The 23,588-nt window shown below is 33.8% G+C and overlaps 1 protein-coding gene and 1 pseudogene across 1 annotated transcript in view; both read left to right on the top strand.

Moving 5' to 3' along the window:
• The window catches only part of Cfap47 (cilia and flagella associated protein 47), a 242,065-nt gene that overhangs the window by 203,974 nt on the left and 14,503 nt on the right, over positions 1-23,588 (top strand). The window contains exons 58-63 of the mRNA XM_051142600.1: positions 2,585-2,683; positions 9,016-9,175; positions 10,645-10,739; positions 13,316-13,471; positions 18,830-19,001; positions 19,524-19,685. Coding sequence (XP_050998557.1) covers positions 2,585-2,683; positions 9,016-9,175; positions 10,645-10,739; positions 13,316-13,471; positions 18,830-19,001; positions 19,524-19,685 — 844 coding nt within the window. The remainder of the gene's footprint in view (positions 1-2,584; positions 2,684-9,015; positions 9,176-10,644; positions 10,740-13,315; positions 13,472-18,829; positions 19,002-19,523; positions 19,686-23,588) is intronic.
• LOC127184588 (divergent protein kinase domain 1B-like) lies at positions 3,627-5,097 on the top strand (annotated as a pseudogene).

Raw genomic sequence — 23,588 nt, 5'->3', positions numbered from 1 at the left:
TGAGTATTTTGAGACATAAGAATTTGTGGAAAAATTTAAATAGCCTTGGAACTTAATATTTGTTATAAACCCAATACGCCCAATACTCAAGCCCACTGAATGCATGACTATGTTCAGTTTTGCAGACAACTGTTAAAGTTAACTATATGTTTTTCAGTTGTAGAACTTCAGTCTTAGAAATTGTTCAAAACTGGGACTGGAGAGAAGGCTCAGTAATTAAGAGTACTGACTACTCTTTCGGAGGATCTTGATTCAATTCCCAGCACCCACATGGCAACTCACACCTTTCTGTAACTCTAGCTCCAGGCCTTGTGACACTCTCAAACATGCATGTAAATGCTAATGAACCTGAAAAAAAATTTAAAAAGAAGAAATTGTTCAAAGCTATACAGTACATAAACTGAACAGGGTCTGGAACTGCATGTGCCAAGATGTCTTCTTCAGGGTCACCTAAATTTCAGTCATAGGTGATACATGTAAATGCCAGTCTTAAGTCACTAAACTAAAATAACATTTGCTACTTCCTTTCCTTGGATGCTAGGTGGAGAGATGGAGGCCTTCATCCTCTCAAAGGACTCTAAGCCATGTTCCTTAATGCCACTGCTTTCTTATTGTGTCAGCTTTTCTGACACCTCTATTTTACCCTCTGCCATCAGATGGGAACTACCTAATCCATACATGTTTGGGGTTCTTCTATGGGCCTTGTTTGGCTTAGACATATACGTATGCTCAAAGGTTGGTGTTCATGTACTCAGCAAACAATCATCTTTCATCAGTAATTATGTCCTCATCCTCAAACTCTTTCTTCAAAATATCTAACCTGTTAGTATAAAATAAAGAAATGGAGAGTAACCATGTTGAGATATAAGAGTATGAGCTAAGACATTAGAAATTAGGGCAAGGCCTAAGATACTAATTTAAGGACACATGTCAAACACATGTCTGTTCCCTTGCTCCTATTAGGAATTCTATAACTGCTCATTTATGAACTTTGTAATATCAGGGTTTCTTTTAATTGGTAGTGTTATTACTTCCAAAATGGATATCGATAGCTCAGGGGTTAAATATAATTACCTGCTATTGAGCATCTTTTGTCGTTTGAAAACTATAGGATATACATTTTAAAGCTCTCTCACATATGGATAACAAATACACTATCTCTGATTTTCTATTGCATTCTGCCTGTGAAATTTTAGTATAATTATGTATCTAAAAACAGTATAAATGAATGAAGCAATAATTGATAAGTATAAGCTGGCATTATTTTATTTTTCTACTGAAATTGCTATACTCTGGAGATTGCTGTACTCTAGAGATTATGCAATCTTATTTTATCTAAATTTAAATGGGATAATAAGGATTTAAATTAAAATCTTTAAATAAAATTAGACTGCTTCAAACAGCAATAGTTTACTAGAAACAATACTAAGTGTAAGAGTATGCATACTAATTAACATAGTATAATAGTATACTAACACATGATGATGCAAATGTTGTTTCTAAGTCATACCCAAGACACAGTCACAGTTAAATAAATATGTTAAGTATAATAATAGTCACTATAAATTGTTAATTATTAGGATAAACATGACCTAACACATAAAACAATATATATATATATATATATATATATATATATATATATATATATATATATATATATGAAGAATCCACACACACACCTTCAAATTAATTCCCAACTTCAGACATTCAGATTTTATCTTTGAATGTTTTTAAAAGCATTATAAGATTTGAGATTTATGACTAGAAAATTGTAGCACAAAAGACTTTGATGTATCGGTTTAATTGCGTTATCTGTCTTTGATTTTCTAAGCATAATCTAAAATTTTCTAATACTAGAAAGTAAAAATAGAATAATTCTTATATACACTTTCAGATGAATAATCTAAGTCTCTACTTGCTTACAATCACTTTACTTGTCTTTAGTTACTGTTTACATACATTAATAGGTAAGCCTTTTGTTTTACCACATTGTTATTCTGATTAATTAGTTCTAGCTATGGCCTTGTCATCATAAGGTTTTCAATACAGCTTGCCACAAGACTGCACTTTTAAGACACTGGTATTTACATAATTAGCTCAAAGCATTTTTTATTCATTTACTTCTATGATTAAATATTTTTCAGCATTTCTTTCCAATTATGCATATGTTGAATTTTTACCAAAATGTGCATTTATCCTATTGTATAGATAATTAGTATATGGTTGTTTGCACTGGGTTTAATTTTATAAATAATGTTACATAAATTATATATACATATATATACACACAGTATACATTAAGTGCTATAATTCATTTTTGATGACTAGATTCTTCATATCTGTTATTTGAGTACTTAAAATTAAAACACCACTAATTTGTGAGTGGATTTTAAAATATTTTAATATTAATAGAGAAAACTGATTCTAACATTGAATATGTTCTCCAAATATGTCACTTAAACTTCATGTCAAAACATACTTTCAAACATACTTATCTATCTTTGAAAAACATTAAATTTTCATAGAATTTTTCTTCTTGAGTATGACACTGAAGTATAATATCTCTTTGTTTCTTAATTAGATAAACAAGGACCCAAGACTCTTATAACTGACCATTGCTGGGACAGCTTCCTCCATGAACATTCTGCCTACCGGTTTAGTTCTTTGAGGCGTACACATGGTACAGGATTTTTCTTCTTAAATTCCGTCATTTTGTATACCACTACATTTAAGACATATTCTGTATATAGATTTCTCCAGTTTATCAGTCAAGAAATTTTTAAGAATATTGTAGAATATTAAAAGTATTCATGGAGAATTGAAGAACAAAGCAGGACATAGAAGCAAGTGAGCAAAAAGCTGGCAATTTAGAAAAAGGATGTAATTAGATTGTTCTACATTTATTTAGCTTTTGAATAATTACCAGAACTAATATGATTCAAAGAATGGAAATTTTGTTGCTTGTGAAAAAATAAAATTTAAAATAAAATGAAACAGGGGAGTAGGGGGAAAGCAGGAGGGAGGGAGGAATGGGAGGATACAGGGGATGGGGAAAACTATTGAGATGTAATATGAATGAATTAATAAAAAATACAAAAAAAATAAAATGAAAAAATAGTACTCATGGAATCATGAAAAATGATTTCAACTTTGTATAATGTTTACTTGCAAATTTATTTCAATGTGTAAAGACAGTCTTCTATATCTTAGTCCCACCAATATACCACCTATAGAAAGAAATTTAACAAATAATAGGTCTTCTTGAATATCTAAAATTTAGGCTGGTGATGTAACTCAGTATTTTCCATGCTTAGACTGTATGAGTCAGAGGTTCAATTCTTTGCACCACAAATAAAAATCACTATCTCTCAAGCATTATGAATTTGTCTAAAATTGAAGTTTCTAAATGATAATAATCAAGTCTATGGCAATATGATAAATATTATCTTAACAAAAATCTGTTAGTTGAAGTCAATAATGACTATTTACATCTCTCGGAGAAAGGTACGCACCTCCCCTTTAACAGGGGCCGAAGGTGCTCAGCCTGCATGGAAAGCAAAGCTGTGACTGCTGCTGGCCTGCCCGCACCTGCTGAGGTTCTGCAGCCCTGGCCGGTGCCCATCATGTGGCTGCTGAGGCACCTGGGGCACCTGGTGCTCTTCTGCCCTTTCTCCATGGTTCTGAAGGGGCAGCTTCCAGGCCTCAGGGTCAAGTATGTCTTGCTGGTCTGGCTGGGTATCTTCATGGGCAGCTGGATCATCTATGTGCACTACTCATCCTATTAGGAGCTCTGCCATGGCCAGGTTTGCCAGGTGATGATCGGATGGTGACAAATAAGCCTGACAGTGATCATCAACTGAAGAAACATTTGAGACACTGGGTCTCCTTCACAGATGGGACCCTCGACAGAGTGTAGCTTTGCTGGCTGTGGATCCAAAGGAAGTGAGTAGGGCTGTGACCACCAAGTCCCATGCCCTACGGCATACCCTGATGCCTCTCTTCAGTTTGACCAGTACCACAAGAGCATCTTCTTGGGCTCTGTGTACCAGGACCTGTGTGAGCTGCAGAAGGTGAAGTGGAGGACCTGCCTTTCCTCAGCCCCAGGCCAGCAGGTGTACAGTGTGCTGTGGCAGGACAAAGAGGTGACCATCAAATATGGCATTGAGGAGGCCGTGAATTCCAAGGCCTGGCCAGATGCAGTGCCGAGACAGAAGCTGATGTTGTTTGACGAGCCCACCTGGGGCACCTTCATCAAGGAGTTCAGAGAGATGACCCTCAACTTCCTTAAGGTGAACGTAGGAGACCTGCCTTCCCTGCCAGCGGTAGTTGACCAGATCATTCTCATGGTGGACTTCAACAAAGATAGTAGGGTGTTCCTGGCAAAGACCCTGCTACAGCACGAGTTCCTGCTGTCCCCTCAGGAGAAGGAGCATGCTTCCTGTCTTTGGGACTACTACGGGGACCTCTACCTTACTCAGGGCATCCCTCATGGCTCCTGGCATGGGACCGTGTCACTGCTTGCCTTGCGCCCACTTTGTGCTGTCTCGGCTGCATAAGGATCTCCATTAGTGGTTTGGAACTGTGTGGCCCTGGTGTGCCAAGATTGCCATTGACCTGCTGTAGTTTGTAGAGGAGCTCTTCCATGGTTCCTATGGTACCTTCTACATGTGTGAGACCACACTGACCAAGGTACACGGCCACCTATGACTTCAGGATGGCTGACTTGCACAGGTCGCACTAGAGGCTACTGTGTGTTGCCTCCTTCAGGACAGCCACTGTGAGCAGAGCTCTGACTGCATTTATGGGAGAGATTGCAGGGCCCCTTGTGACCACCTCATGAGGCAGTGCAAGGGTGACCTCATCCAGCCTAGCCTGACCAAGATGTGTGAGCTGCTAAGGGACTATCTGTTGCCAGCTGTACCTGCAGACCTCCAAGAGGAGCTGGGCAAACAGCTGCACTCGTGCACTACACTGAGTGGACTGGCCAACCAGGCGGAGGCCCACCACTCACTGGTGCTTAGCCACCTCAAGATCTTGCTCTGGAATGAGATCTCCAACACCAGTACTCATAAGGCTGCAGGCTCCAGCCACTAGTGATGTGTGTGGAGCATCCATTGGAGAAGTCACCACTTTGAAAATAACTCTCCCCACTCTCCAATGATGCAGCAGAGGAGTCACAACCCCCTATCAGAGGCTGGCTCACCTAGGTTATTCTTCTGAACATGTAAATAAATGGCTTTTATGTGACCAAAAACAAAAAAAAATCTCCCCACAACAGTTTAGTTATCTCCTTGTAATTATTTTAGTCATTTGTATCAGCATCTTTTTAAAGCAAAGATGTAGTTTATAAAGAAAATGTTTTATGCATCTCTGTTCACAGACATTAAACTAAGAGCTGAAGAAAATACAAAAATTCAAAATGGGAAAAATATGGGCTATGAAACGGCTGTCAGTAAAGTGTTCCCTATGCAATCAGGAGCAACTGAGTTCAAAATCCAGCACCCATGTAAAAGCCTAGTGTGGCAGTACACACCTGTGATCCTCACACTGGGGAGGTAGAGACAGGCAGAATCCAGGACTTTGGTGAGCAGCTAGCCTAACAAAATCTATGAGCTCCCATTTCAGTTAAGTGCCTTGTACATGAAGTATGATGAGAAGTAACTGAGGAAAAAAATGCCTAATGTGGAAGTCTGATGTCCACTTACACAAATGCATACATATGTATATCGCCACACATTTACTGACACCCAAACCTGCATATGCGGTGTATACACACACACACGCATGCATGCACGCACACATGCACACACACATATGGTCTGGAGGATGATAAATGCTCTTGTAAGAAAGGAAAGTATTATATTCTCCAGAGTTAGGCCTTTTCAAGAGAGGACGAAGATATGGCCAGATTAGAAACTCAAATTTCTAGGTTATCTCTAATTTGCTACAACTCCATGGTGAGTTGTTGTTGAATTGAGAAAATTAAAATGTAGAAAAAAAGAATCAGAATCTGATAAACTCGGTGAACTTCTTGTCTCTGACTTAGAGTCTTCCACTATTTCTTTAAAATAAATTACATTGAGTATAAGCACTAGTTCATAATAGTGGGAGTAGAAATGGCCATTAAAAAGTGAAAATATAGTCCAGTAAGATGGGTCAGCAAAAAAAGCACTTGTCAGCAAACCTTCTGGACCAATGCATTTGTGAGGCAGGAACTATTGAGGACTTGCTTACCTTGTCTTGGCAGAGTTTGGCCATCGACTCTGCCTGCCCTTTTTTTAGGCAGAATTCTGTCTGTGGTAGAAATGAGGACATTTTGCCCAGTGGCTTGTTTGCCACATTTGAAGCCATCTCCATAATGAGGTTCTTTGATGCTTATCATCTTCTTTGAGGTAGGCTGGGTGTTGCCAGGAGTTACCCTGTCTCATTGTCAATGAATCTTTAAAGTAATAAAACATTTTCAATGCCATATTCTGCATGTCTCTGGGGTTTTTAAAGACCTTGTCTTTCTATAGAGTCATATCTATTTGTTGCACCTAAGATGTATATTTTTGTGATAAAAGTAGACTAGCAATTGACATGACCGTGACTTAATCTACTAACCTTTAATTTGTATAACTTATTTCTCCTAAACAGCTTGCTATAGCACTTCCAAAGCATTGGAAGTAAACCTTGTATTATAATTGAGTTATATGGGTACACTTACGTTGTAGTTTTATGAGATATTTAAATGTACATTTTCATATACAAGCAATACTAAATAATTCCACTTGAACAATTCCAAGAAAATGGTGACATGATCCTGAAAAATATACTAATTTATGAATATAAAACCTTAGAGGGCAATGTAATACTATGTACATTTTGCATAATAATGGATTTAGGTTCTCTCATAGGACCTATAATGCAGCCAGTTACTGGCTTTGGATCTAGTTTATATAAGACATGGGTTCTGTCTTGCAGAGTAGACTTTATATCTAATCAGAAACTGTTATCTATTCCAAGAAGATGTGGTCACTGTTGCCCCTATGGGCATACTTTGCCAGGGCAGTTATTATCATTACTCACAGTATTCATAGTTGCATAGGACAAAGAAAGAAAACTATTGCATGTTTTCTCTCATACGTGGATAGGAGATTTGAAATTTTGGATTTCTGTGTTTAAATCATAGTACTCATAGAAATTGGGGAAACTAGAAAAGGACTGACTATAGAAAACAGATTTCAATAGAATGTGATTCGAACTTCATGATGTAAAGGAGGAAATAGGGATAATGGAACAGGAGCATTAAATGGGGTGAGGGATGGGAAGAAGTGTCTTTTAAATTGCCATATGGAAATCTTATAGTCAGAAGCTTCTTAATAAGTGTGTGTGTGTGTGTGTGTGTGTGTGTGTGTGTGTGTGTAAACAGTGCCTGCACTGTTAAAATTTTCCCTGAAGGCTGTGTTACCATTCCACCAACATCTCCACTTTGTTCAATTGGTGGGATTATTTTTTCAAAAGTTTATCTTATTATGAGTTTTTATTGCCATAGTTCTTCTTGTTCAGGCAGCTTCTTGGGCCCTCATATGCACACATTACCTTAGGAGACAAGTATTCAACAGTCTAACGAGTAAAGCACCTTTACCCATTGAGTCATCTTTATGGTCCACAAACCAGTAATCTTTGAAAATAGTTCTTTTTAGATAACAATGTTGATGTAAATATCAGTACCATAGAATATGTTCTTTATTGTTTGTATTAGAATGAATTACAAATAGATAAAATATGCAACTATGAAGAAATAAGTAAAAGCAAGAGTGATATTTCTATAAAAGTATACATACTTCGTGGGATTAGCATTTAAGACATTCCGGATATACACTCATTTATATTACTCCTACATTATATTAGATAAGGATTTATAGACATAAAATAGTAATATAAAAACTTATTACTGTACTAAAAATCTTTGAGAGTCAAACTTAAAATATCAATAAAAAGAAAATAATACAGTGATCAAGCACCTTGCATACAGAGCCCTGGAGGCTATGTCACCATTCCACCAATATCTCCATTTTGTTCAATTGGTGGGATTATATTTTCAAAGGTTTGTCTTATAATAATATGTTTTTAGTGCCATAAAATGTGAGGCTTCCTGGGCCCTCACTTACGTGGAACATATCCAATTCCCTTGAGTTGGAATTCAACAAGCCTCATTTGTAGCATGGTTTTTATTTAGATGGTCTTTAGTAAACCTCAAACTTTTCTAGTAATCTGAAAAGAAAGTATTTCAGGAGGTTTTCTAGCATCAGACTCTTATAACTAGGAGGCAGAGTCTGCTGCCTGTTTTTTATTAAGTAATATTTGGATCTTCTTGCAGATGAAAGGATTTTATTGCCAGCAACCTGAAGACACGAAACAAAGATATGAACATATTTTGGTTTTAAATGTACAATAAGCACTGCTGTACCCTTTCTTCTATAAGTTGTTGCACACACTTGTCTATAAAATGTAGTAAGAGTTGGCAGAAACTCATGAGGATTTTTTTGTTCTTTTATCACTCTATATAACCTTAGCTATCAATTTTAAGAATTATCAAGTTCAAAGCTTCTTCCAGAGAAACTTCTTGTTTCTTAATAAAATGAATCTTAGAATATAGTTCACGGAATTTAGGTGAAAGGTAGAGAAGCATTTACAACTTTCCAGAATGTAAGCTTTGTTCAGAAGGAGTTTTTGAAATATTACTGGCCAGTAAAAACATTAGGATATTATTTTCTGATAAGAAAATGATGGGGTAAAATAAAATAAAGAATATGTGGCATTTATCTCTCTGGGTCTGCTTAATTCATTTAGTATAATATTTTCCAGTTCCACCAACTTACCTGTATATGTATCACATTTTTATTATCCATTTATTATTTGAAGGACATTTCAGTTGTTTCCATTTCTTTCTGTTGCAAATAGAATATTAATTAACATGGCTGAGCAAGCATGTTATAATGTTTTGAAATTGTTTTCCCTGTTTTACAGGAATTGTGGTGCCTCCTAATGGAAACTTAGAAATCCCAGTGTTATTTATACCTACCGCTATGACATTATACAAAACAATAGTGATTGTTAAGATAAACAGAGCAAACAAAAAAAAATGGACTATTGACAATTTTGATGAACTAAGTGAAGAGACTAAGAGGTAACAATTATCACATAAAAAGAAAGTAGTTTGTATTTTGACTGAACTTGATGTGATAGGTTTTTTTATTGTATGATATATATTCGACATAAAGCTCAGTAAGATCTGAACTACTGCAGCTCTTATCTTATGTGCAGAAAAATAAAATACGTTTGTTGAAGTTCAGAGTAGTGAACAAGACAAGTATTCCCTTTAACCATTCAGATGCGTACAAAGGGAAAATCGTGACTGACTGCTAAATCAAGAAATAATAACTTGAGGGCAACCTGCATCAGCAGCTTGTCTGAGCAAAATACAGAACTTGTAAGACTGGCACTCACCAATTGACGAAATACTGCTATAACCAGGGTGAATAATTTCTATGCCATTTCTAGAATAAAGGTAACTCACATTGTTTGCTTAGCTGAGAGTTGAGCATACTTCAATAATCATACAAATTTTAAGTGTTTCCTCTGCTTTTACAGTTTAATTAGTCTAGAAACCTTATTTAAAATCAAAATCTTCTTTTATTGTATACTTTCATATTTCTTTTCCACATGTTTTTACTGTGGCTCAATTCTTATCCATTTACCACTCCCAGAGTGACAGTTAGTTATATGTACACACATATGCAGCATCTCAGTGAAAAATTACAATGAAAAGATTCTTGTTAAAAACTTAATGAGAATTGTAAGATAGGTTTAAGGCAAAGCCCTTTTGAGTATGGTGTCCTAGGAAGCAGTTACACAAGTCACATGCACAAGTGGTCTTCTGTGCTGTGTTTCAAATTTTATTTTGCAAGAAAATTTCATCTTCAAAAATGATCAGCAAACTTTTCTAAATTCATTTTTCTAATAGTAGATGAGATACATACTCTTATTAACTGGTATCACGTTAAGATAAAAGTTTGAATCCCTTTCTGAAGCCCCAAAATTAATAAGATTTTGTATTTTGTGATTTTTCACTGTATAATTCAGGATATCACCTATATAAATTGTTTTACCTCCCAGTCACCATTTAGTTTTAGCAATAAATACAGATATACTCTAGGAAGGTAGATGACTAAAGCTCCTACATTTTAACTTACACTCCATGATGCTTTATTTTTAAATAATTCTCTAAGACTTCCTTGTACATTTTTATAACATCAACTGATTAAGAAAATGTTTTCTAAGTTTGTCTTTGTCTGCCTAAATATAATTACAAATAAGCTTTACTAAAATAGCTTCAGAGTAATAAAAATAATATCATTTTTCTTTTTTCATAGTTATTTTTTGAGATTTAAATATAATTTAATCTTTTCCTTTTTCTCATCAACATTTTTCCAAATACCTCAAATTTCTCTTTTATATTTATGGCCTCTTTTCATTAATTGTTGTTACATGCCTATATTATAGATATAGATATATAATAATTATTTCTTTGATCTATATTGACAGTATTTCTGTTTTGTGTTAACTCTACATGTACATGTTTTAATTTCTATATAGGTATATTGGCGTAGACCATGGGGAAACACATACAATACATTGGATATACCCTATTATTGGACTTCCGCAGGCACCAGTCCCTAAAAGTTCTCCAGGTAAAATATATGCAAACAGATATGCTACAAGCAGCCCTCTTCCTAAGGGTGCTACAACAGTACTTTCTTTCATACCAGTAGGTATGGTAAATCATGTCTTGAATACCTACCTTAAGAAATTTTGATGGAGTTTTCAAAGGCTTGAAATTCTGTTCTTTAATTCTCCATATCAATTATTGCAAATGAAATAGTTAGACTTCTGGGCTGAGGCTATAGCTTAATTGAAGAATGCTTCCTTGGCATGTGAAAAGGGCCTGGGCTCCATCTTCAGCTCAGAAGAAATAAAATACGATAATAAAGAGATAAAAAATGATTAGTCTTTACTGAACTTACATTACATCATCCTACATTGAAATAGGAAGAAGTGGTAAATTTTTCTTGTACCAGAGCACTTCTCTAAATACACTAGTATTGGTTATTCAAAAAGGTCAAGATTGAATAGTTCCTTGTTTTAACTGGAGAAAAAAGTCCGCATACATAGAAGTACCTTTGCCACTTACAGGTCAATGTAACTTGTAGTTTTGCTCTTCAGTTTATGAACACCTACATAAGTCATTTTGAAGCTACTAAATTATCTTCAAAATGTTTAAGAGATGTGATAAAATGTCTTTTATGTTAATTTTGTCTTTTCCATAGTGCTACATTTATTAAAATGTATAATACACTAGTAAGTGATCAACGCCCGGTACTAAAAACTAAATATTAAACTCTTGTCATTCTTATCGTGTCCCTGCTTTGTTCTACCTACTATAGGCAGATTTTGTTTTCCCAGATTAAATATGTTAAGCAGAAATATTTTTCTTTTTAAAAGCCTGTGAGTACTTTTTCATGCATTTCCCTCAAAGAAAATCAAACATATTTCATATAGTTTTTCTGTGACTTTTATTTTTTGTAGTTACTTGATTTTTAAAAATTATGATGGTATAACTAGTATATGTCATATTAAGACAGGATAGCGGTAATCTAAATATTCCAAAGTAACTTAGATATTTGTTGTTGAATTGTTTTACAATACGTCTATAATTGTGCTGGTAGTTATTTTTGTAGGAATTCTTTTCAGAGGTAAGTGTGCAAATTTTTCTGTACATATGTTATTGCTTTTGGGACAGTCTGTTCTACATTATTTTCTTAAGAACATACCAGAGATAGCCCAGTGCTTTCTCTGTCAACTACATTATTGTTAAGTCCTGCTATTCCTTTTTCTGTAACATTCACATTATTTTCAAACCCAGGACAATTTTGTTGTTCTGTGAGCTACCAATTCACTTTGTGACTTATGTGCTTACTGCCTATTGGGCAGATAATTAGAAAATATTTTCACTACCTGTTGTAGTATAATGCAATAAGGACTGAATCCACTGTGATGGATGGAGCATTAGCTTCTTAAAGCCCTACTAGTAAAGACCAGCTATAAGACACCAATTATAAATTGATCTCATTAGCTTCCAACTTAGTACCGCATGGTTGAGCTTCATTATAACCAGAACAATGTGCACATTTTACCAAACCATGGCACCCCTTTAGTTTGTCTCTCATTTTATATAGTTATTTTTATTTTGCATACAATTTGTAAGATATATAAATGCTATTTTAAAATATATAATTATGCAATTTAAAACTAATTTTGTAATACCATAGCAATATAATGAATATTGTGAAAATTTGTTGACATCAGCTAACTTGGTAGATAATACCACATTACTCGAGTCTAAACAAATATAATATTCTTCTAACATTTTAAAATATAGGATCTAATTTTTCATTTATATTCATTGTATGATCTCTGTGTAATAGAAGTATAACAATACACTTTGGGAAATATTTGCATATATATGAATTCCCATACACTTTGCTCAATAATATAGAGCTACTATCAAATATTTGTTGTTCTTTGTGTAATTATGCATACAAACATTGTGAATCTAATATCACTGACAACTTCTACACTTTATAGGGGTAAATATTGGCATGTGTAACTACTATAGAGAGATCATTAATGCTGTAAATTAACATTAGTACCTCACATTTAAGATTAATATTAAGTCATTGTGTAGTCCTATGTTCAACCACTAACATGTTATATTTTATAGATTTGAAATTTTAAATCTTTATAAGTATGAATTTTAAAGTACATGTAAAAAGCCAAATAGAAGTACTTTAACTATTGTTATAAGCTAGAAGTTATTGAACTTTTTTCATTATTTGAAGGCGTATACTCTACTGTTATTATAAAATTAGTTCATGTGTTCAGAATTGTCACTTGAGTTTGTGATATGACCATATCAGTTCCTGAAACAAATTCCTACATCCTAATATAGTCTGTAATCATTGTGTATGTGTGTGTGTGTGTATGTGTGTGTGTGTGTGTGTACTGTATTATATATTCAACTTTTGGACACTATTTTTATCTACATGTTGATATTTATATATAATAGCTATATTACAAGAGGATGTGTGTCATGCAATGCCAATTGAAATTATGTTCAGTGAGGTTTTATTTTCATAAAAATTTATTTTATCTAAATAATAATAATGATACCTAACAACTGAACTAACTAAAAACTTTTCTCCTACAGTTGTTATAAAATGTCAGGCCAACAAACAGGTAGAAGAAAAAGTGGAAGTGACAATGACTGGTAATTTTTTTGGCCCACATCCATCGCAGGAGTTGATAGACATTTCAGTGTTTCCAAAAAGAAATTCACTTGACAGTATTTATGAAGATGTTGATGGTAAGAGAATTATAATCAAAGCTATGAGAATTAATTATAGTAAATAAAATTCATTTACTTTAAAATGTAGGTTGCTGATCGCTCAGTAATAAATATCCATTTACTTTTTATTTAATTTAATAACGTAGTTAATACTTAAGAAATCTGGTAATGTGTTGTCTTTACACAACAGTTATCTCAGTAGTGGTAGTAGTTATAGTTACTACACGATTTACATGACATGAATTGTAAACCTCTCAGCATTGTTAAAAGAAACACTTCAGTAAATCTAGTTTCTAATTGAACTCAACTTTAACATCTTTCCCTATTTTCATGTCCAGTGTCCTACAGTGTACAGAAGCAGAAATCAGATCTACTAGATGTAGAGTTACTAGTGGTTGTGAGCCGCAGTCTGCTGCTGGGAACCAAACATTTATCCTCTGAAAGCAACAAACACTACTAACTCCTGAGCCCTATTTGTTCAAAACTCAAAGGCTGTTGTTTCTTTTTAAAATATGTGCTAGTTTTTGAGACTTATTTGTTGGTTTACATGTCATACTTGTCTTAGACCTAGGGGAGGGGAATAGGGTGAAAGAGGGAGAGAGGAAGGAATGGAAGGATACAAGTGATGGGATAATGATTGAGTTGTAATCTGAATAAATTAATAAAATAAAAAAAATAAATTTAGCTTGTAATCTGAGATATGTCCTAAATTATCAATGATCTTTTCATGACCCTAAGTTAGCCTCAGCCTTTCATCCTGTGCTCTGTTCTTCATCATTTCATTTCCTCTGATCACTACACTCTATCAACACTCCTCTCCTATTCAATCGAATACTTCAAAAGATTGGTGTCTTTCTTCCCAAGTCCTAAAAGAATGACCGTATTTGTATGTTTTACTTGTCAGTAACACTTAGCAGTTGAACAGTTTGAAGGTGTTTCCTCATTGGGTTTGTCATGCCTGACCTCATCATTTACTTAGTTCACTGGCTATGTTTTCTCCATCCTTGTTGTTTGTCCTTTACCCTCTGACAACACTATAAATACATAAATGTCTCAGACTCTGCTCTTCAGACCACTACTTTTCTGTGTACAGCTCATGTTCTGCATACTTCAAGACATACATGTGTTTGTGTATTTCTTTGGCATTAAAGCCATGAGGTTAGACTTGTACTCTACATTGTGAAGTCTAATCAGATAGTTTTGGTTTTCCCATTGTCTTAGTCAGTGTTTTATTGCTGTGAAGAGGTATTATGGCTGAAGAAACTCTTATTGTTAAAAAGTGTTTAATTTGAGCTTGCTTACAGTTTCAGAGATTTAATCCATTCTCATCACAGCAGGGAGCATAGTGGCATAGCAGGCATGGCTCTGAAGAAGTAGCAGGAATTCTACATTTGGATCTGTAGGGAGCAGTAAGTCAGATACTCTGTGCTTGGAATGGGGTTTTAGAAACCTCAAAACCTACCACAGGTGACAAGCTTTCTCCAATAAGGCCATACCTCCTAATCCTTTCAAAGACCTTCACTTCCTGGTAATCAATATTGAAACCTATGAATCTATGGAGCCATTCTTATTCAAACTACCACACCTGAATAGGAGAGAACATTATATTCTCCACTGTGAACTTAGTTTCTTTTGCTAAAATATGAACATAATAAAGTACTATTTTTTTATAAATTTGAGGATTAAATGTATAGCTACATGTGGAATCCTCAGAAAGTACCTGGTTGTCCATGTATATTCCACAAAGTAAATATTTCCATCATTATAACTTCAGGCTGACAAATGAAAAGAGTTCCATCAACCACAGTGGAATTTCTCAAAATTACATAAAGGAGTCAAAATATGAAAACATGTATTGATAAATATTGGCTAAAGTTTAAATTTGATGTTAATCATTTATCTTTTGTTCTTGAAAACCCCAAATCCTCCCATATCCTACATGGTCTATCTCTTTCCTATATTGTTGGCCTCGTATTTAGACAATCTGCCTATATTCCGCCTTTTCTCTAAGCCATAAGTATTTCTTTAAAAGAGCCAATCTGGTTATTCCTATATACAATTCCTGGATACTCCAATGAATAGAGGCCATTTTATACCTACATACATTTACCTAACCCTCACTCAGGATCCAATTTTAGTGTAGTGGTCTCCTCCATGAGGAGGATCAAGTCCCTAGTTATTGAGTCCCTTGTACTGTGTTTTCTTAGCCTTTTTAATTCTTTGTGGAAACAGTTATCACCAAGTACTGGTTATAATATTAACAGTTAATTGTCAGTTCCTTCCTACTAGTTAAAAACTGTATGAAGACTTTTGTTCCAATCATTTCTATTTTTCTTACTTTAAAGAATTGCTCCAGTTCTTCCCCTATCTTCCTTTTTCCTTAGCTAATAAGTACACATGTAATCAGTAACATTCATTTATGAATGAAATTATAGCTCTCAAACTGGCCGATTTTTATGTATTAGTTAAATTTTTTATTTATATGTATGAATTTTTTAGTTCTATGTATGCATGTGCAGTGTGTACATGCTTGATGACTGTATGAGCTGGGACATGGTACTAGATCCCTGCAACTGGAGTTTGGGGTGGTTGTAAGCCACTCCATTGGCTCTAGGTAGCAAATCCAGGGCCTTTGAATCACTAAATCATTTTGCTAGCTCCCTGGTTGATAAAAGGATGGTAAAAGTTTCTGCAAATAAGAATAACTGGATTCCCTGGTTCTAGTCCCATAAAGAGGAGGTTCTCAACCTTTGGGTTGTGTCCCTTTTGGGAGTCAAACGACCCTTTCACATGGGGTTTCCTAAGATCATCAGGAAACAGATATTCACATTACTATCCAGAATAGTAGCAAAATTACAATTAAGTAGCAATGAAAGTAATTTTATGGTTGGGGTCACCACAACACGAAGGACTTTATTAAAGAGTTGCAGCATTAGGAAGGTCGAGAATCACTGCAATAAAGCTTTTGGAAAAGTCAAAACAAGAGCATACCCTAACTACATAAATAATATACTTTTAAAAATTCACTAGCAAAGAGTTTAGGTCAGTGTTAAAGAGCCCTGAATACAGTTTCCACCACTGAAAATTTTCCGGTTTTTTGTTTGAATGAAATAAAAATATCATATCTCGTATAAAACAGTAACATATTTAAATGCCATTTTTTTCTACATTGGTTATATCATCTTCTTTGGTGGATTTGCTTGGTATTTTAGTTTGGAAAGAATGGTAAAATTAACATGTTTGTCTAAAATATATTTCATTTATAATAGCCTAAGGTTTACTCACATTTTTTTCTTTTATTGAAAATATATTCTTTTCTCACATAATATATCCTGATTATAGCTTCCTCTGCTTCTTTAAAAAAATTTTATTATGTTTCTTTTTTAACGTATACATTTATATTAATTATTACATGAGTAAAATAAACTACATACAGCAGGAAGAACCACGAGACAATCAGGAATTATAGAAATGTTACATTCATAATAATTTGGTCATTTGCGTTTGGCAAACTTGAAGTAAACATCTTTCCTCTCTTGTTGGGTCTAAAATTCTGAATGGAGATTAATATCTATCATATTTCATCTCTATTAACTTAAAACATCTATCTTGATCTAAAAACATCTTAACTCCTACTAAGTTTAATTGAAAGACTAAACTATCTGGTCTTCAAATCCACCAGAGACTTGAGAAGGGATAAAACCTAAATACCTGAGTGAACCTGGACTTCAAGTTAGCAGCTTGGTTGGTTATATCTTCTTGTGTGGAATTTTTAGATTCAATTCTCAGAGAAAATAGAAACGTATATGTATACACAATGGTTTTTCTCTAACAAAACTGGCTAGTGGGAGATGTCATTGTATAGATGGCTCAGTAATTAAGAGAGCTTCTAGCCCTCCCAGAAGACCAGAGTTGTTCTGTACTCTATGGGCAGACACACAACACAGAACACACACACACACACACACACACACACACAAACACACACACACATGAAACCCACCACCGCAAAGCACACACAAATAAAGTGATCAGTAGGAATAGAAATATTTGAGTCTATCAAAAGAATGAAAAGCAGCAATTTATGATCTCATGCTTATTTTCGTGGGGGAAAAGAAAAAAATGGAGCTCTTATGATATTATAAGGCAGATTGTTACACAATAAGTTTTGTGACTACGAATTAAATTTAACATGAACTTTACATATTGGCTCTTATCCAGCCTTCAATAGCAGAAATTAATATTAAATACTTTTTAAAAAAAGAGGTGTTATGGCTGGAGATATGGCTCAGCTGATAAGAGCACTTGTTCTTGAAACTCTACTTCTAGGGGATCTGATGCCCTCTTCTGACCTCCAGGCGAGCCAAGCATATACATGGTGCATATACATGTAGACAGACAAAATACTGACACATGAAACAAATAAATTATCTTTATATTAACAAAGACAACTATAAATTGGTTCCACTGCGAGCAAAGTCAAATCATAATTGTCTGAACTGTGGTCTTTATAAGACAAATTTCTTGATTTGTAGTTTGAGCCTCAGAAATGTAGAGTAAAATTTAGTGTACATTTATACCTCTTTTATGGACTTAAGGTTTTTCATATGTAATATAAAATACTATTAATTTATTTTGGTAACATACTGTATCAAGACATTACTTTTGTCTTATTGTCTAAAACATTCCAAGATTAAAACTTAGAGATTTCCTGTAGCTGATGGACAGATGATTATCCAAGTGCAGAGGCGGAAGACTGCCACTGACCCTCTGACAAGCACTCCAGTGCCCACAATTTGATCACTGCCCTTTGGCAAGACAGCCTTGTAGAGGAAGCAGATGCAGGCTATCCTGATGAGAACTGATTGGCTGTGGTCAGACAATGGGGTAGGAGCCCCACCCCAGTCAGAGGTCTTAGAGAGGGGAGTAGGGCAGAAAAGGAAAGAAGGATGGGAATGGGAAGATAAGAGCAAGGGGATAACAATCAGGATGTAATATGTGAATATATTATAATAAATAAAATATAAAAAGTTAAACCTTGCATATATTTAGCACATATCACACATGTAGAAGCATTTCTTATTCATAGTTAATGTTGACTGTCAATTTTGGTTTAGTTTTTCATTTTTCATTAGTTTGAATTGTAAATAAAGATGTTGAGAAAGTGATCGTATATTTTAATACTTCATATATTTCACTTTAACAAAATTACTTATAATATTATATAGCTGATATTGTAGTGAACATTATGAAGAGAAATGTTCTTTTTTCTCTTTCTCTAAAAACCTGTTCAGAAATAATGTTGACACATTAATTGATGTTCAGTTTATGTGTAATGAGCTAAACTGATATATGCTTTCATTTTCATTTTACTAGTAACTCCTAAAAGACGTGAATTTGAATATGAAATAGAATTTGAATCTGAAGAATTGAAGTCTAACCTGGATTCCTCTGTATCTTTATATTTGTATAGAAAACATGTTAACGTAAAACGTGAAATAATTTCATTGATTTTCAATATGATATTTACACCAAAAAAGCCATTCAGGTAAACATAATTCCCTTACCTTTTAAATACAATATTGTTACTCTTTTTAAATTTAATGTGTTTTTTTTTCTGCTGCCTGTTAATATTTGGATTACATTATTTGTTTGATTCTATCAAAAACCATTTGAGCTATATCATTACTAGCCAATAAGCTATAAAAAGGACTCTAATGAAAAAAACATATATTTCGTTGGACCCATTTGTCAGAATGTATCTATAACTTACTAAGTACACTGATAACTTATATTGGTTGCAGAAAATATGCAGTCAATTTTGAAACAATTAGGCTGTTTTCAAAGCTAACCACAAAATGATTATCACAAATGATACAAAGATGCCATGAATACTAAAATTATTCCTAAAATAAAAATAACAGTTATCTAGAGTTTTTTAAATGAAATGTCCCAATTTTTTTGAGCTGAAGATACTTTCATTTTGATTTTATATATTTAATTGATATATTAAGTCTCTTTCCATGTCTTCGTGTTGTTTTTTTTTTTTTTTAATCTTTTTGTATTCAAGGACTCATATCACATTGAAAGTTGAGTGTATAACACATGGAATCTGGAAGTTCCCTGTAACTTTGATTGCTACTGAGCCCGATGTGGAAGATGTCATTAATATCCAAGGAACAGGTTTACTCCAGACAGCTGTCACGGAATTTCGACTGACAAGTCAAACAAGGTATGAACTATCTAGAATATTTGTCTCACTGTTCTTATGAAGATAATTAATGCTGAAGTGTGGAATGGAATTTAATGTGAACAAAACATGAAGATTTCTCTAGTATTTTTTGAATTGCTTTTGTTTGATTCATATGAAATCTGAAAAATATACCTTATAAATTCATTTTTGATGTTATTGTAACTTGTTAAAATATTGAGGTGTGAAATATAAATCAATAAAATAGAAGAAGCTGAGGTCAAGTATCTATTATTAGAGCTCATTGGTTGATGATAGGACTTACTCTTTCCATTTCTCTTACTTTCTGTACAGTGGTTTTTCTTATCTGGATTCCAGGGATGTGCACATATTTTGAGAGCATTGTACCACTAAGTGATAATCAAGTCCAGTTCTATAAACTTATAAAAGAGAAGTCTTGACTTTACTAGATATAGTTTTATATTTATCTTTTATTTCATTTCTGCTTCTCTTTTATTTTTCTTCCTTTGTATTTGTACTGAAAGTATATAAATTTCAAAAATCTTTAAAGATCTTATGAGGATGGTAGTCTATTACACCTAGCCATATCTTTCCCATTTTCTTGCTTGTATTTCTTCCTGAAGTTATTGTCCACTTTTATCTGTATTTTTGTTCAGAACGTATGCCTTAGCATTTTTGTAAGGATAACCATGCTGATAAAACATTTTCATAGCTTTCCTTATTATGAGATTATTTTTATTTTCCCTTCAATAACAAAGGATAAATTTGCTCAATATAGAATTTGTCGCTCAGAGTTCTTTTTCTTTCAGTAATTGTGTCCAGCTGTAGTGGCTTCTGAGAAGAAAACTGCTATTTGATTTGTTCCCCTAAGAGTAACATTTCATTTTTCTCTAGTCTCTTTCAAAGTGTTTTACTTCACTTTAGATTTCAGAAAACTACTTGTGATATGTTGTGCCATGTAATGTCTATTATATATGCTGTTACTGTTAGACCGAATTCCATGAGGAAAGGCATTGAGAATCTCTCATTTCGTGTCCAGCATCTAAAAGATATTTACTAAATATACTCTTTAAAGAGAAACGTTTCCAAGTTCTTTGATTTCTATGATAAGACAAAAGCTAATCATATCTTTCCATGGTGGTTACTAAATATGAATTTACCTTGAAATACTCTGTTAGTCAAAAAAGAAACTAAATGTGCATATTAGAGTTCTGAAGAATGCTAGCAGATATAATTATTTACCACTTGTATTCTGGGATTTCATAAAACATTTTAAACTTCTCTATTAATTATTTTATAAATACAGGATTCAGAAACACTTTCACCTTACTTTTCCACCCCCTGGGACAATGCTAACATAGTTATTTTTAAATTCTATTTGCTTATTTGGGGCTTTGGAGATGAGGCTTGCTATGAAGTACTGGCTGGCCTAGAACTTGCTATGTGAAGACTATGCAGGCCTTGAACTTCAGTCATCTGACTGCCTCAGCATCTTGACTGCTGAAATCACAGATATTCAGCAGTATACCAGACCTTTTTTTTTTTAAGTTAGCATCCAAAATAATGGTATTCATTATAGCATTTTCATGCATATGTATCTCTGTGCTTTGTTCTAATTTGCACTTCTCCTTCTCCAACACTTTTCTAAATACTGTAGCAATGTATATGATTATTTATTGCATAAAACTTTTACATCAATATATTTAGAATATGACTCATTGTGGAATATCCAATGGATTATCTATGTCCAGTTAAACATAGTTATAGCCGTGATTAGAGATCTAAAATTCCAGTAATTTAAACATTTCTTACTTACTAGTCTGTAGCATGCCTACTTTGATAAGGTTTAATATAGTTCTTCTGCCCTCAGGACTAAAAAATGGGATTCTATTTCTTTGGTAGGTAGCTTATGCTAATGGCATACTTGTTTACAGAGAAAGTTGTATCATAGTCTAGAAATCAATCTCTTTTCATATTCCTCTATATTTAAATGAGCTATGTAATACATGGACTTTCTTTTGAAGTAGAGATGTTTTAAATGATCCCTATCACAAATTCATTCCATGTGTGAGTACTGTAGAGATGAAAAATATGTTCCTTCAAACATGAAAATGAGAATTTATTTTACAACTTCTAGGAATACATCCATGTATTTTATATTTGTATTTATGTGTGTGTGCATGTGTGCATACACGCCTGCATGCTTGTGTGTCACAGAGGGTATGGAGGTCAGAAAGCAACTAGCTTCTTTCTTCTCATCATATAGGTTCCAAGAAGTGAACTGAAGCTGTCAGCCTTGCTGGCAAGCACCCATAGGCACTGGAAAACATTGCCAGCCCTATATTATATTCTTAACTAATTACTCTGTAATATCCTGTGCATTCATGCTAACTAAAAATATGAGCTAAATCATTTGAATAGAAAGTAACGCAAGTTCCTTCATAAGCTCTTTCATGTTGACAGATGCAAATAAATAATGCAATCATTTGTTAAAAGCGCCAATCCAAAGAAAACTCAAAATTTGGTATGATGCAAAAGAAAAGTCTTGATGATATCTCATCATGATTTTTTTTTCATTAGCCTACTTTGTCTCAAGTTAATAAGAAACTTTCTTCCTGTAATTAATTGGAGACAGAAACCAAAAACTGTATATACTGTCACAAAGGGAGAACAAGAATATATTGTCTTCTGCTGAATATCTAGTTTAAGTCAAATGCATTATTTCTTCTCACATTGTTATGAGAAAAATCCTAATTTTAGTCAACATTAACTATATAATTTTAATAATTAAAGATATGTATACTTAACCTACTATCTCTTATGACAAAAGATCAAGATTACTTGTGTAATCTATAATGTTTAATAATATTATTATGAAGGAAAAGAATGAAAAGTAATTCATTTCCAATATATAGTGTAAATAGTATCACTGTCAAACAGTTAAACATAAGACCACTTACGTGATTATTCTTGATCACTGTAGTCTCTTTAGTCCATTTCCCCTAAAACCACAATAACAGCAATAATAAATATGTAGTACATATCTACCAAATATTTAGACTATATAAAATTATTTAATTTTAATGACACTATAAAATTTATATCATCGTATCTACTTCACCTAAATATACATGTACCTACACACACAAAAACGTACGCACATTTTACATGCGTATGTGCACGCATGTGTGTGTGTGTGTTCAGTATTTTTTTGGTCTTTTGAGACAGTGTTTTTCTGTGTAATATTGGCTGTCCTGTACTCATTTTGTAGACTAGGCTGGTCTCAAACTCAGTGATCCACCTGCCTCTGCCTCCCTGAATGCTGGAATTAAAGGCAAGAACCACCATGCCCAGCCTATGCTCAATATTTTGTATTAAATCTTAAGTTACCAGAATTAGCAGTGCTTGCTAACTAGGATTCCTCTTTAAGTAAGATGCCTCGGGTCCTGCTTATTACATTCTGACCATATCCCAACAGAGAATACTTTTTCATGTCCTTACATCTATTTGATGTCCTACAAACCTCAGATTTGGGTAATTCCAAATTTTAGTAGCATAATAAACATGGTAGATATTTCAGATATATTTTAATAACAAAATATCTCAGAACACTACTAAACAATTCAGCGTTTTGGAATTTGTTAATGTTTTGTTTTATTTTTAAGTCATATCCAGCGTTAGCTTTCTTGAGTGTAACCAAAATAAGTTTCACTAAAGAATGCCATATACAGGAATAGGGTTTTGTTTCTCACTGATAGAAACTGAACCTAGAGCCTCACACATACTATTCAAGTACTCTAGATGTTTTTTGTAATGTATTTTGAGAAAGTTTTGCTAAGCTAGACAAACTTTAAGCTTGTACTCTTTTTGCATCAGCCATCCTGGTAGTGCAGGACCATACCACACACAACAACTCTTAACTAT

The sequence above is a fragment of the Acomys russatus genome, chromosome X (genome assembly GCF_903995435.1).
Source record: "Acomys russatus chromosome X, mAcoRus1.1, whole genome shotgun sequence".
Lineage (NCBI taxonomy): Eukaryota > Metazoa > Chordata > Mammalia > Rodentia > Muridae > Acomys > Acomys russatus.
Note: the sequence above shows the minus strand (reverse complement) of the source record. Positions and strands in the feature narration are given on the sequence as shown.